Source organism: Metopolophium dirhodum, chromosome 8, assembly GCF_019925205.1.
Source record: "Metopolophium dirhodum isolate CAU chromosome 8, ASM1992520v1, whole genome shotgun sequence".
Lineage (NCBI taxonomy): Eukaryota > Metazoa > Arthropoda > Insecta > Hemiptera > Aphididae > Metopolophium > Metopolophium dirhodum.
Window position 1 is genome coordinate 8,820,191 of NC_083567.1, and position 14,574 is coordinate 8,834,764.

Consider the following 14,574-nt stretch of genomic DNA (forward strand, 5'->3'; position numbering starts at 1 on the left):
AAAGTAGGTTTTTTTTCAAAATGTATTCATATTATTCAATTAACTATCTAAATACCTACTTTGTACTTTAGATTGCGTAAAATGTTTTTATTAAAAGTCAATCTAAACAATTGGTCCGTTTTCAGTTAGAATTGAATCGCTCTTTATGTACTCTGTAGTAAACAGTGACCGGCATGTACAGTCCTAGTAGTATTGGTAGAAACTAAAAACAATTGATAATAATTAATAAAATAAATAATAATAATAACAACAATAATAGTAAATAATATAATTAATTAATTTTGTTTTTACTATTAATGAACAATAGTTGTAAAATAGTAGATATACAGGACTCGAACCTAACCGCTTTATCTGCCATATGGGTATCTACAACTACCTTCACCTGTTGCGTATCGCGATTACATAAACTAGTACACCTACCTGCAGCATTGCTCGTCGTATAATACAGAAAAATTTCGATTTTTATTTTAAGAATCGTGTTCCATATCTACAGCGCGGCGTGGTGAGGCGCAACAGGGGGATTTTCGTATCATTAAGAACGCGGAACGAAAACCCATCGCCGCCACTACAACAGTCACCAAAGTCGCCGCCGCCGCCGTCACCGAGATACCGTGAAATCGACGACGACCACTGACTTATCGCAAGCGACCCGGTCATTCGCGGACCCACGAATATTATCGTTATTGCAATATATTATTATTATTATATTATTGTACCTATACCAAACGTGTTTGGCACGTGCTTGCCAAGTTTTCGGTATCATACCTCCATATAATATATTATCGTGCACGCGCACACTGCAGCAGTCGGTCGGCGCGTTTCGTTGAATACTACAACTGCAGCAGGCTGCAATTAGGTATTATAGTTGTCGACGCGTTTCGTTGTACAGCAATAATAATATTATTATAGTCGTGTTAAATGACCATCGTCACCACCGGCACGCAGACGACAACTGCAACTCCTCCGGAACAATAATGACCGACCGGTTCCGGACATACGACAGCGAATGCGGCGTGAACGGCGTCGGAGACCGTCATCACTGGCCGGTGGCTTTCGGGGCCCCGCGCCGGCCGAACAAAAAGTTGACGACGGTCCGGAGGCCCGTCGCAGGAGGCGGCGAAGGACCGGAAGTCCGCCAACCGGACAACGGGATGTTGTTGTTGTCGTCGTCGTCATCGTCGTCGTCGTCGTCGTCGTCACCGTCGCCATCGCAGTCGTCCACGTCGTCCACTCCGTCGACGCATTGCTACTATGAGCCGTTCCGTCGTCCCAACCTCAACGTCGAAACGTGCGAGGCCATCGAATGGGAAGTCATGTCCAAACACTTTGCCAGGTGAGCGATATCGTCGTATTTATTATAACATTATATACATACGACTGGCTACCACAGTTTTTCCGAGGGCTAGCCGCTAAGATTTCACTGCAGTTGATTGGTGGGTGGTTGGGTCAGGATTGGGTTGAGTATGAGTGGGTCACGTTTATTATATGTCATCATCGTTTTGCTGTCGTCTGATCTCGAAAATGTTTACAATATACGCGTGAATTCGATAAAAAAACAGCGTAGGCGTTGAACCCTGATTTTGGTCAAATTTGTATGGGTGTTAACTATAATATTATGATTATATTACTAACTACGACGCAGTTTTGTACCGCAGTTTGCGACCGCGTTTTACTTGAGGCCGACATTTAATTGAATTAGAATAACATCATCACCTTTGACTTTTGACATCGTCAAAGGCCAATAAGTGCATACAGTCGACTCGATAATTCGAAACTTTCGGTAATTCGAAGTAATTGCTCGTTCCCCTAAAAATCTCGCAGTAAATGGAATAAGAACAACAATGCATTTGAGTACACTCAATAATTCGTAGTAAAATTTTAGGGAAACTGGGCAACTCGAAGTGTTTACACCAATCGTATTTTCTATAATCTTATCATTAATAATTTATCTTACAATGGTGTATACATTTAGCTTATTGTTTCCAATAATTAATATCGTAGCTACAACATTTTTATTCATAACTCAGTAATTCAAATTGTTTTTCGCCTTATTGATATTTCATACCACTCAGCAATTCGAGTTCTCGGTAATTTGAAATTTTTCATGAGTCCCACCAACTTGTTAATGTTAAATTATTGTATTTAAAATGACCAACAAAATACGTCTGTATTTGTTAAAGTATATCATACCATATTTTTGAAGAAATATTTAATTTGTCTGACTCTCATACTTGTGGCAATAAAGGTTATTTGATTACCGATAATCGATATTAAGATAACTATTTGATAAATGTCTTATTTTTGGAGTTAAATTTATCTGTAGTCTGTATACGTCGGATTATGCGTTATGATTGGTACTTTGGTAGGTACTTACTACAAATTACAGATCAACAATTGTCATTTATATTTCCTATGTTAGATAAGAAAGGTTTAATGATGTTTTTCCTGATTAAATCTGCTAATGTCACATCTCAGTGACTGAATTGACGAATGAAAGTATTTTTAGTGATAGTTTTTAGTTATTTTTTAAAATAAATGATATAAGTAGGTACCATAAGCTACGATCTAGCTACGAGCAGTGCCGGATCAGGTCTCAGGAGGCCGGGGTGCAACTACCAATTGGAGGTCCCTTAAAAAAAAAATTGCTCGACATAACACTTATCTATTTATTTGATATATTAATCAAACTAAAAACACAAAATTTAAATACCATAATTTAATAGGTAAATTATGAAATTATACATTCACTCACTGTTCTCATACCTATATTATACCTACCACGCTTAGATATGATGTATTAATCATTAATATATGTTTCTATGCTAGTATAATATAAATTAAGAATAAATATCATTAATATGATATTGGCTGTATATTCTCTATATTGTCCCAAAATGAAAGGATACAAATATGATAATCGGGTACAATTACCTGAATTGAATTCAAAATTATTCATCAATCCTTTATATTTTTTTAATTCATTGTTTTGGACATTTTTCTCAGCCTTTTAGATACACCACTTTCAAATTGACGTGTTTTTTTTTCAAAAGTCAATAAAATATAGTGTAGGTAGGTACCTAATTTATATTTGTAATAAGCAAATGAAAAATTAATATATTAGAGTAGGTACGCAAAAAATAAAACTGACAAAAGTACAAAATAACATATCCGAAACCAATGACACTGCACCAAGGCATGTCCGTAAATCATAATCCGTTTATACTGAACAATAAATAAATATAACCACAGTTATCTCATTAGTTTGTCCAGCAAGATACTGCACTAGCGCGACTGCGCGAGCCTCTGAGATTAAATAAATAGTACGATTATACGAAAATAGTATACGATCACAAACTAAGGTATAATGGACTGGAAACGGCGGGGATCGGGCCACGAAAAGGTGTCACTTAGCTGATAAGAACACTGTTCTTGAAGTTTTCAGCGCTACCGGTGGTTTTATTTGGCTACAAAATTTGTATCTTAGTCCGTGTTTTATACAGAGGGCGCTGTGAACTCCAGGAACACATAGCGACCCCCGCACTTTGCCTCTTGCACATACATTCGTGGCCGTGATAAGCTGCTCGTTTCTAGTCCATTATTATAGCTTAGTCCGTGTATACGATGCATAATAGGTATGTATAATTAATGTGTATACAAATAAATATGTAAAACAAACAATAACAAAGATAAATAGTACTATCTAAAATTCAAACCGTCCAAAATAAATGGTTGTCACTTGTCAGTAACATCTTAAAATAATAAAATTTGTTCATTTTATAATACAAAGTTATAGAAAGTTAGAAAGTTAGGACTTTAACCTGAGGCCCCTAATACAACCTTGGTCTTGAGGCCCCGGTGCAATGCACCCCCGCTAAATCCGGCACTGGCTACGAGCTACCGTCAACGGTTTTCAGAGCAAAAAATAATAAGTTGGATATTAAAATATTTTACATGAAGATTTTTTCTATACATTACACATTGCGTTAATAAGTTATAACTTTAATTATACAATAATCTTACGTTTAAATCATTATTTTAAATTTTTTAATAGTTAAACTTAAATTGTCAAAAAGTATTAAACTAATAATATAGATTAGCATTCATAAATAAAAGTTGGCGTTAATTGTTTTATTAAATAATAGTAGAAAATCATTTTAAACATTTTAAAATAAAATACAGAACTTATAAAATATATAATATTAACTATAGTAAGGAAGACGTACTATACCTATAACTAAAAATTTTGGAAGTGGTCTGAGTGTTCCTCGTCATTGAATATAGGTAATATAGGTAAGTACCATAGAAGTGGCTTACTTGGGGCATCTGCTTAACTTGGGGCACAAATGTCGTTTTGGCTTTTGTCGCTAGAGGTAACTCTTTTGTTAGCACTATAAGATAATTTTTGAACCGGATAATTAATCAACACAATATTTGCAAAGTCCAAAATACATCAAAGTCGTTGTAAGTTTAAGGGATCTTAACTATATATTCATATTTAAAAAGTAGATCTTTACTAACAGCTTTAACAGAATAAAATCAACCACGATTTACTCATGTAGTAATTGACTTGACGTAAATATTGTTAATGAACATATTTATTCTCTGCATCTTTATTAGAGATGAAAAAAATTCATCATCGTATGTCAAATATTTTTAAAGTTTTCGATGTTTTTTTATTTTAAGCGTAATTTGGGACACCATCTTTTTAACACATTGATTTTTTTATTCAATATAATTATGTTTCTTATCATATGCTAGTAGATGTACATAGCGTAATTTTTTTAATTTGACTTTATATTACCTAACTTGTTTTAAGTTGAATATTCAAAATTACAATTTAGAAAATCGCATTTTTAGTTGTATTTATTAATCTTAATAAAATAAATAAATATAAATATAAATATTTCGAATATTTCATTGTGTAGAGGTGTAATAGTAGGTGACTACATAAGTATATATTTTCGATTTTTTTTTAACAAATCTTGTACCTTAAAAGAGGACGTCGTACCCGCATATTATGTTGTCTCCATCTTACTAACGCATAATATACAAAATGTACGTCCAGAAGTTCCAATTTTGTATTGTTAGTTTAAATATTAAATATATTTCCTCGTTAGTTTTTTACAATATTTTAATTTTTAAAAGAATTATGAGCTCTTTCAAATATTAATATTTTACATACTTATAATTCACTTAAAAATTATAATATCGTAAGAAACCAATAAGGAGACACAGATAATGTTCAAACATTTAGGTTTGTTAATAGATACACTTTAATATTTAAGCTATAACAAGATAACATTGGAACTGCTAGACATACATTTTGATATATTATTATTCTTTAGTAAGACGGAGACAACACATGCGAGTAGTCGTCCTCTCAAATAGGAACATCGACATTCGAATCATTGAAACTTTTTTTGATACGTTTTATTAACCTATATTATTGTGATATTGTTACGATACAGATTGCCACCATTTATTAAAGATAAAAATGCGAAACAGTTCAACAGCGGAAATCCACAAACTAACATACCACAACATCATCATTTACAGTATTATAGCGATCTGCACAAATTGCATCAGGTGGCATACGTAAGTTGCATTGTAAAATAATAATAATTTATTGTAGGACAATTTTATTGAAAAAACGGTTGTCTGATTATATTGGACGAAATTGTTGTCACTGTTTTCGTCGACTGTCGCCGGTTAATCATCATTATTCATAATCAATAATAATATAATAATATTAATATTGTCAACGACCCGTATACTATTATATAGGCCACCAGAAACCCTATACCTAGAAAACCGGTGGCGGCGGCGGCGGCGGCTCATCAGCCGTGCTGCAAACCGTGGCAATGGAGCCCTTACGGAGGACCCGCCGGAACGTTTATGAACGCGTATTACCTGTCGGAGCCACAAAGGTATGACAATCATGCTAAGAACGTTGTCCTAGAAGACTCGCTAATACAAGTGGACGAGGCAGACAAAGTAATTTACACTATTTAATATTATAATTTTTACCATTATTATATTAGTGGCCTTGAGACCTACTAAGAAAAAAAAATAGAAGCCAAGTACCTGCCCATAAATTGCTAACCACCTGTAATTTACCAATATTAATGATACAATTTACTTATTATACGTCTTGTGTGATTGTAACTGTGTATATTGTAAATCGCGTTTTAATAAATAATACACCAACTTAAAAATAAAACCATTATTATATCCGCGCGTTGGCAATAGCATATTGACTTATTGTACTATATAATATAGGTTCTGTTTTGTTAGGTCTGGTCTACCAAGTCGTGTGATAGGTCTATATTTAATAACAGTGGCGTTACTAGTTTTCGCTATTCAAATCGAAATATATATCTCGAAATAAAATTTGAAAGTGTAGCATTTATAAAGACCGCTATAGTTTTATAGTTTTAAAAAAGGTTAGGTTTGGCCAGATGGTGAGTTCATCTCTGCTATAAATTAGGTGTTGTGTGGGTGGATGGGTTAAATTTGAATTCAATGATTATACAATATCATTGTATACGAAAAACGATTCTGGACGAAGACGGTCTATCAGCCCAAATACTTAATATATTAATTTATGATATATTTATTATTTATATTGCTATAAAAGTAATTTATTTTACTATTAATAATACATAGTATTACAAAGTAATTTTTACCGAAAAAATTGCATTTAAAAATGTCATTGTGTGTATTAAATTATTTATGCTGTTCTTCAAAATTTAAAATTGACTTCCTAAATAGCCTAGAATCTAGGCGTTAGATCTTTTGTCAAAGCATTTATACATACATTAAAAGTTAAAATTGGACATTGTGAAGTATGTGTAATTTACCACCACTTACGATCCCCTTAAAACCGCTTAAAGAACAACTTATGTGGGATCTTGTAATAAGTTATTAAGTTTTTTGACCAAGTCTCAAATTGTTTATCAGCACAAAAAAAAATTTTGACTTTTCTATAAATAGTTTTAATCGAGTCTAAATATGTTGGAAATTGCATGGAGTATATAGACAATGTTCATTCAAATAATAGTGGAATTTTTCAAGTTTTTACTTAAAAAATATTTGTACGATCTAATTGTTTTTATAATTTAATAATTATTCTAGTAATAAAAACTTATGTCAAACTTTTTATAAAATGTTCAAATCTTGGGTACCTATATGAATGTTTAAAATGTTAAAAGGCCCGCCCGAGGTTCCCTCCCTTAAATTCCATCTTATATATATGACATAGCAAGGTCTGCGGATAATATGATAATATGATATTATAATATATATATTACATTATTATAATACAAAGTCATGATGTTATATTATTATTATTATTATTATTATTACTATCATCATCATTGCCGTGGCGCGTTTCAGCTGTCGTCGGAAGTCTGGCACGCGTACTTGGACAACCGCCAGTCCGAGGGCGTTTACGAAACGAAGATGGCCATGTGGCGCAGGCTGTCGACGCTGATCAAGAGCTGGGCGCCCGGCTGCGGCCTGTACCTGGTCGGGTCCACGATGAACGGTTTCGGCGGCGACGTGAGCGACGCGGATTTCTGCTTGCTCACCGGTTGCACGGCGGCCGCGGTGGTCAACACCGGCGTCCGGCAGCACAAGGCAGTGACCGAGGAGCGGCACCGGATATGCGCCGTCGAGCGGCTCCAGTGGCTGATGGGATTGCTGGACCACGAGCGGGTCAACGGCAAGGTCGGCACCGCGGAAATGCGCATCGTGTACGCAAAGGTGCCCATACTCAGGTTCCGGTGGATCGGCGACGGTGGCTGCAAGATGGACGTGGACTTTTGCTGCAACAACGTGGTGGGCATACGCAACACCCATCTGTTGTACTGCTATTCGAGGCGTGAGTTGGACGTTTTTATTTTTAACAATTCTATTCATACTATAATAATATAATAGGTAATAACTAATCGATTGTGTATGGTAAAATAACGACGTTCAATAGTTTAACAGTTCTACCTTGGTAGTTAAATAGTATATTGTGTGGCAAGGGCGGGAAATGGCCTTCCCGCGCGAGCCACACATACTATTTTTTGTCACGCCCCTGCGTTCATGGAAAAGGTTATGCAGGGATCTATGCAACAATTATAGACTATTCTACAAAAACAATTTCATGGAAGACATTTTATTTTATTTCAAAATTACAATTTTCACTTTGTATATTTTATTATTGTAACTGATAAGATTATACAAATTGCGTGAAATAGTTACTAACGCATCGTTCGACGCACTTATCTAGGAACAGTGCAAATTAAATATGTTTAAATGTTTATGCGTCATGCAAGGAGGTTATACTATACATTTAAGATGTAACCAAAAGTTTATGTTTTGTAAGAACCGTGGTAGGTATACATTTTAGTTTCTGGTTGTGCAGGGGATACTCGCCCGGCGGCCGGCACTTTTGGGGTATTTCCACTTTACCGCCCGCTGGACGGAAAAAGGACGCTTTCGAACGCTTCAACCGTGGTCGAAAACCAAACTTTCGGTGCAGGCGTGACAAAAAATTATAAAATTATAATTATTAATTACGCACCTATTATTATATTGAAAAACTAATATTAACCATAGTGAAGTATAATATGATTAAATATTGTTCGACTTTAATATATTATTATTATTAATAATACAGTTTGGTATAGATCAATAGTTAGAAGTTGTCCTACTAAAACCTTATAATAGTTATCTATTAATAGTTAATAATAATAATTAATAGGCGTATATCTACCTTATGGACTCTGGAGCTCACCAAGGGAGTGGGGACTTTTAGCATTTATTAATAATACAACACCTGGAAGGGAATCAATATTATTTTTGATTTAACAGTTATATAATTTATTAATTTGTAACAACTGTTTACGTATTTATACGTATGGTACGTATCTACACTAGATGATTAAGTGGTGTGATAACGTATGGTTTGTTTAAAAATACATCAATTTTGCTCTATACTCCCGCCCTCGCATATCGTGTTTTAATGGTTTTTAATGGTTTTTTCAGTCGATTACCGGGTCAGGCCATTAGTAGTGACCATTAAACTGTGGGCGTCCCATCACAACATCAACGATCCAAAAAAAATGACGTTATCCAGTTACTCGCTGGTGCTGATGGTTATCAATTTCTTGCAAAGTAAGATATGAATAACTTATACACTTATAAGTACGTAACACATTATGTAAAAATTACAAAATTTTGTGCGACGACGATGAATGATGATGTATTATTATTACCTATAGAAATTGTCATGATAAACGATGATAACGTACAACGTTCGTGACTGATTACTCGTCTATATATTATGTCTGTACCTATACTGTTACAGTGCTCGAATTGGAAATTATTAAATAGAGAAACTCAATGTAACGATTTAAAAAACTCTCATTTTGAGAGCAATAACACCTACGTGTTTCAATAGGATATAAAAATATAACTATCAGTGATAATATCTTAATTTTTGGTTCAGATACATATTATCTATCTATGTCGAACACTAGTCCACAGCTATACATATTTCGATGATACAATAGTATGTTGTACATATCTGTGCACTAGGTCAAGCCCGAATTAAGATAATTTTGGGCCCGAGGCCTAGTAGTAATAATATATTATAGGAAACGTACTACTCGCAAGCGCCCACTATCGTTCGATATACGTTGAGTTTCGGGGCCATCCCGCCCCCTCTGACCCCCATTTGATCCGGGCTTGCACTAGGCAAATAACACGTGTGATATATTATAAACAAACTATAATACAAATAGCAAGGTATTAGGATGTCTAGTCTCTAAACCATATGAAAATATAGTATAGTTATTAAAAAATGTAAAATTCATTAAGTATAAAATATCATTGACAATAATTGAAATCTACTCCACATTTTAATAGGAATTATTTCGGGGATTAGTTTGTACCGTTCCCCGTCCAATTCAAAAAAAATAGTTGAGGTACGCGAAAAATAAATAAAAATATTCTTAAATAGAAGGACCTCCTTCCCCCTGCGCACCCCCAATTCGAGCATTGCCTGTACATATTTACATTTTTTATCGTATTTGCGATTCGCAGGCGTCGAACCGCCCGTGTTACCGTCGCTGCAGTGCATCTATGGCATGAAGTTCTCGTCCTACACTGACATCGAATTCGTGCACATGCACGAACAGTTGCCTAGCAGAGGTTGGAGAAGCGACAATAAACAGACCCTCGGCGAGTTGCTTTTGCAGTTTTTCGAATACTACAACGATTTCAAGTGAAAATAATATATTGCGTATAGTTATTAGTTTATTACCTACTTATAAGTTATAAGTTAGTGTGTGTGTATGTGTCGACGTATTTTTATTACAACTTATTGTTTTATCATTTATTTCCGTAGTGCTTGGAATTTATTGCACTTAAAAAGTACTAAATATGCATGCACTTATGTGCTTAAAAAAGTACAATTAATATGCTTTAAAAATATACACATTTTTTTTTTGACTCACAATTTAGATAGGTAAAAAAAACAATTAGATTACTTAAAAATATTTTTATATTTTATTATTTTTACTTAATATTTATTAACAAAAACAAGAAATTAAAATTTCAACTAGGAATTTGAAAAACACATTATAAATTACAATAATACCTAATGAAAACTCTCAAATTCGTTATTCATTATATTGTATTTTTTTTTACTGCCAAATTTTCAAATTGTATTATGAATTATCATTAATCATTAAATATGTTCTGAAACATGTTTAAAATATTAAAACGACATAATGCAAAATATGCAGAAATATGCATACTATAACTTTCAATATTTTTTTTGTCGTGTCGTGAAAATAATTTCAAGCTTACTTAGAAATAAATCTAATAACCCAAAATAAACATGTAAATGCAACAACTACCGAGTTTTAAATTTATCGATATTCGACATGTACTATATTACTGAGGGGCATGGGCAAGTAATAGGTGGAATATTACAATACAAAGTTGAAAGTGTTGAAACAAAAAAAAAAATGAAGCATTTTTAATTTTTAATTTTTAACGAAATTACGACTGTTGAGGAAAATATCAAATCCAATAGGTATAGTTGTTTTTTTTTTTAAAAAATTGTATATTAAATATATTATAATATATAACCCAGTTTTGAAAACAATTACGATATACTGCAGCGCTTATACTGTTCATTAATTTTTTTTTTTATTTTGGGTTCAGGCTTCGACTACTTAGGTCATTAGCCTGTGGTACTGTAGGGGGGGTACTGTAGATTTGTTTACTCGTGATTTGTTTTGGCAGAATTTTTAATTTGGGCACCCGTAGGTATCTGCCATGCCCGGGTGGGGGATGGCGGCACTTGTTCTCCGGGCACCGTGACGTGCCCGGAGAAAAATGCCGCCCGGTGGTCGAGGATCGAACTCGGACCGGCTGTGCCGAATCCGACGCGTTAGACCGCTCGGCCACCTCGTCCCCCTGTTCATTAATTGTATTAAACTAAATACCAGACATTTTTAAACTATATTATGGTTAAAGATTTGTATAAAATTTATTAAATATCAATGTTGTCTCATAAGTATTAATATAATAAATAATAATATTAATAATCGAATATTTTTTATCAAAACCCTGGGGTTTTTTCAAACATGAAAATTGCGCATAAAAATCATAGAAGTTATTTAGTGTTCTAAAAATAATGATGATCAGATAATGCTAGTTTTTTAAATCTATTATTTTATATTATATAAGACACTCTATATGTTGACGATTAAAACATGTACCTAACCACGTAGGTATCATAAATCAATAGACTTGAAAATCAAATAATAATAATTTAAATTAAAAAATTTTTCAATATTTTCAATTACTATTAATTATTTGAATCATTATTTTTTCTTTGCTATTAAAATTGACCCGTTTGCAGAAATGTCGTCCCACTTACTCAATTGCAATAGATAATTAAATACTTACACGATTTTTAGTATCTACGGTTTTAACTATACCTAATTATATGATTTATAAATTTATAGTTTTTATAAACACGCGGTGTCTGTAAGAATGGGATCACCAATACCCCTAGAAAGCTGTCGGATGGCCGACGCGGTAAAAAACAATCCCGGACAATGGAAATTCATAGGGATCGAAGGTATGTACCAAAAACATTTATTATATTTTATCTTTAAATATTAAAATGTATAATATGAATAACAGTAGTATTATAATAATAACTGTACATACCTAGGTACATTAATTTTATGTGGTTTATTATGTAATTGAAAAATTTGAGTGTCTTACCAATTGATTGAGATCTATGTGGGAGGGAGGTGTCAAGAGGCTCGTAAACATACTTTTTTTAATTTTTCAGAGAAACTTATTGTTTAATAACCTAATACTTAAAAGTATACTATTCATGTTTTTATTAAAAATAATAATAAATAACCCCCATACTCTCCTGTAATAAAATAGAAGTTTAATAATATATTATGTTACTTTTAAAAATAAACGAAAAATATATTTGCGTAAGGTAGGCACGTTTTAAATACATGGCTACTCTAAAATCTTCCCATTGGATCCGCTTAGCCCTATGGGACTTAAGACTCCGGTACAAGCTAGTGATCGATATATCTATCCGTTTTTGTCCAGTGTAGTAGAAATTTAAAATTTTACAAAAAGTAACTTACCAGACGGTATAATAAGATTGTGATGTGTGTCGAATTTTGGCTAAACGGCATCAAACTGATTCCTCAAAGTTGTCTGAAATGCTCAGTTTTAAATTGTTGATATTTATTGATTATCAATATATTATCATAGTAATTAATTTTTTTTCATTTTTCAGAACCTTTTGAAAAAACAAACACAGCACGGTCTGTAAATAACCATAATGTATTTGCTCAAATCAAAGAAGCCATCACTAATAGTTACAACCAGTTAAAAGAAACGATGTTATTGGATTCAATATTTTGTTAGTTTGTAATATATCAAAACCGAAAAAAACCAAAAAAAAAAAAATAATAAAACAACAAAACTACAAGAAAAAAAAATTATGAAAACGACAAAAACGACAAAAAAACTTAGTGTGGCTTTCGTCTGACATTGTTATATAGCGTATACTTACTTTTTAAGAAAGGAAAACTCGGTATTACCGCGTGATAATGAAAAAAATCGAATATAAAAACAAATTGTTTTAGCGAATACAAAAATTAAGTAAAAAAAAAAATTGTTTGAATTTATAGCACTTAAGTATTATTATTTATTATATTATATTATATATTTTTGAATTTATATTTAAAAGAAAAAACCTCCATATGAATGCCATCAGTCGAATATAAAACTTTTTAATTTGTTACTATTCTTATATATATGTACTACGTATAATATAATTATGAAATTAAATCAGTGCTCTCTCATAGGTAGTTAGTTACGGTAGGTTTTGGAAAAAATTTGCAAGCGTTAACCTGTAATTAGTTGAATTTATCACTGTGTTGACTAAGATGTATTTTGAATTATACATATAGATTCTATAGTAAATTTTGCGTTATTATATTAATCATCTTTATTAATAAATTTTTTTTTTCGACCGATCTGAAAAAATGTTATTAATTCTATATTATTTTAGTTTAATATTATTATGATATGTTTAATATGGTTGTGACCATCCAGTCTTGCCGGGAGGTGATTTGCTAACATTGAAATTATAATATAATATAATATAAGTTATTATTTTGTGTGCATTTTATTATGTTATTTATAGAATAAGACTTTATATAAGCGTCTATATGATGACAATTAGAATTTCTCTTTTCACTATGTATTTGTAATTTGATTGATAAATATTGATGTATTTTAATCCTAAGCGGATTTAACTGGCATTAAAGGTATATGCTCAGGCACGTACGCAGGATGGGGTTGTTGGGTGTTCATACTCCCTCAAAAATTAATAGTTGTGTAATTTATTTATATCAATCATCTATTTAAATTCTCAATTTGATAAATTCTGTACAAGTTCTATACAATTTTATTGACATTTATAAAAAAAATGAGTCAAATATTTTGTAATCAAGTATAGAACATTATAAAATAAACATGGAGTAAATTTAAAGTATCTACAGTTATTCGTTTTTAAATTATGGCAAAATTAAAAAATATACGTGAGAAATCGAGTAAATTTCCAATGTTGAACAAATTTGATCTCCAACCACTCATAAAAATTTAATTTAACTTTTCGGTAGACATTTTTTTTGATAAAAGAGGATATACTTACAAGAAACTTTGTATTCAATTTTCAAATCTCAGATTTAAAAAGACAAATTTTTATGAATTTCTAACTCAAAATAATTTTCAGATTACCGTGATTTTAAATGCGTTTACAACAAATTTGTGACTGTATTTTTAATATTTTTCAACTGCCATTGTAACTATAAATTATGAGCCTTGTATTAAATTTTCAAGCTATTTGACCCATCGAATACAATTTTATTGACATTTTTATAAACAAATTGTTAACTAATAATGTCCGTATACAACTCAAAACATAAAAATATTTTGGTGTATGTAAAGTGCTAAAATGACTGA

General features: G+C 32.2%; 1 protein-coding gene across 1 annotated transcript; it reads left to right on the forward strand.

The window, feature by feature from the left end:
• The first annotated feature begins 596 nt into the window (after positions 1 to 596).
• On the forward strand, positions 597 to 13,530 carry LOC132951125 (poly(A) RNA polymerase gld-2 homolog A-like). The gene is made up of 8 exons (XM_061022841.1): positions 597 to 1,333; positions 5,469 to 5,595; positions 5,785 to 5,994; positions 7,396 to 7,882; positions 9,037 to 9,165; positions 10,096 to 10,276; positions 12,033 to 12,148; positions 12,839 to 13,530. Exons 1-8 carry the CDS (start codon positions 975 to 977, stop codon positions 12,967 to 12,969), a joined length of 1,740 nt encoding a protein of 579 aa, XP_060878824.1. The 5' UTR covers positions 597 to 974; the 3' UTR covers positions 12,970 to 13,530.
• The last annotated feature ends 1,044 nt before the right edge of the window (positions 13,531 to 14,574 follow it).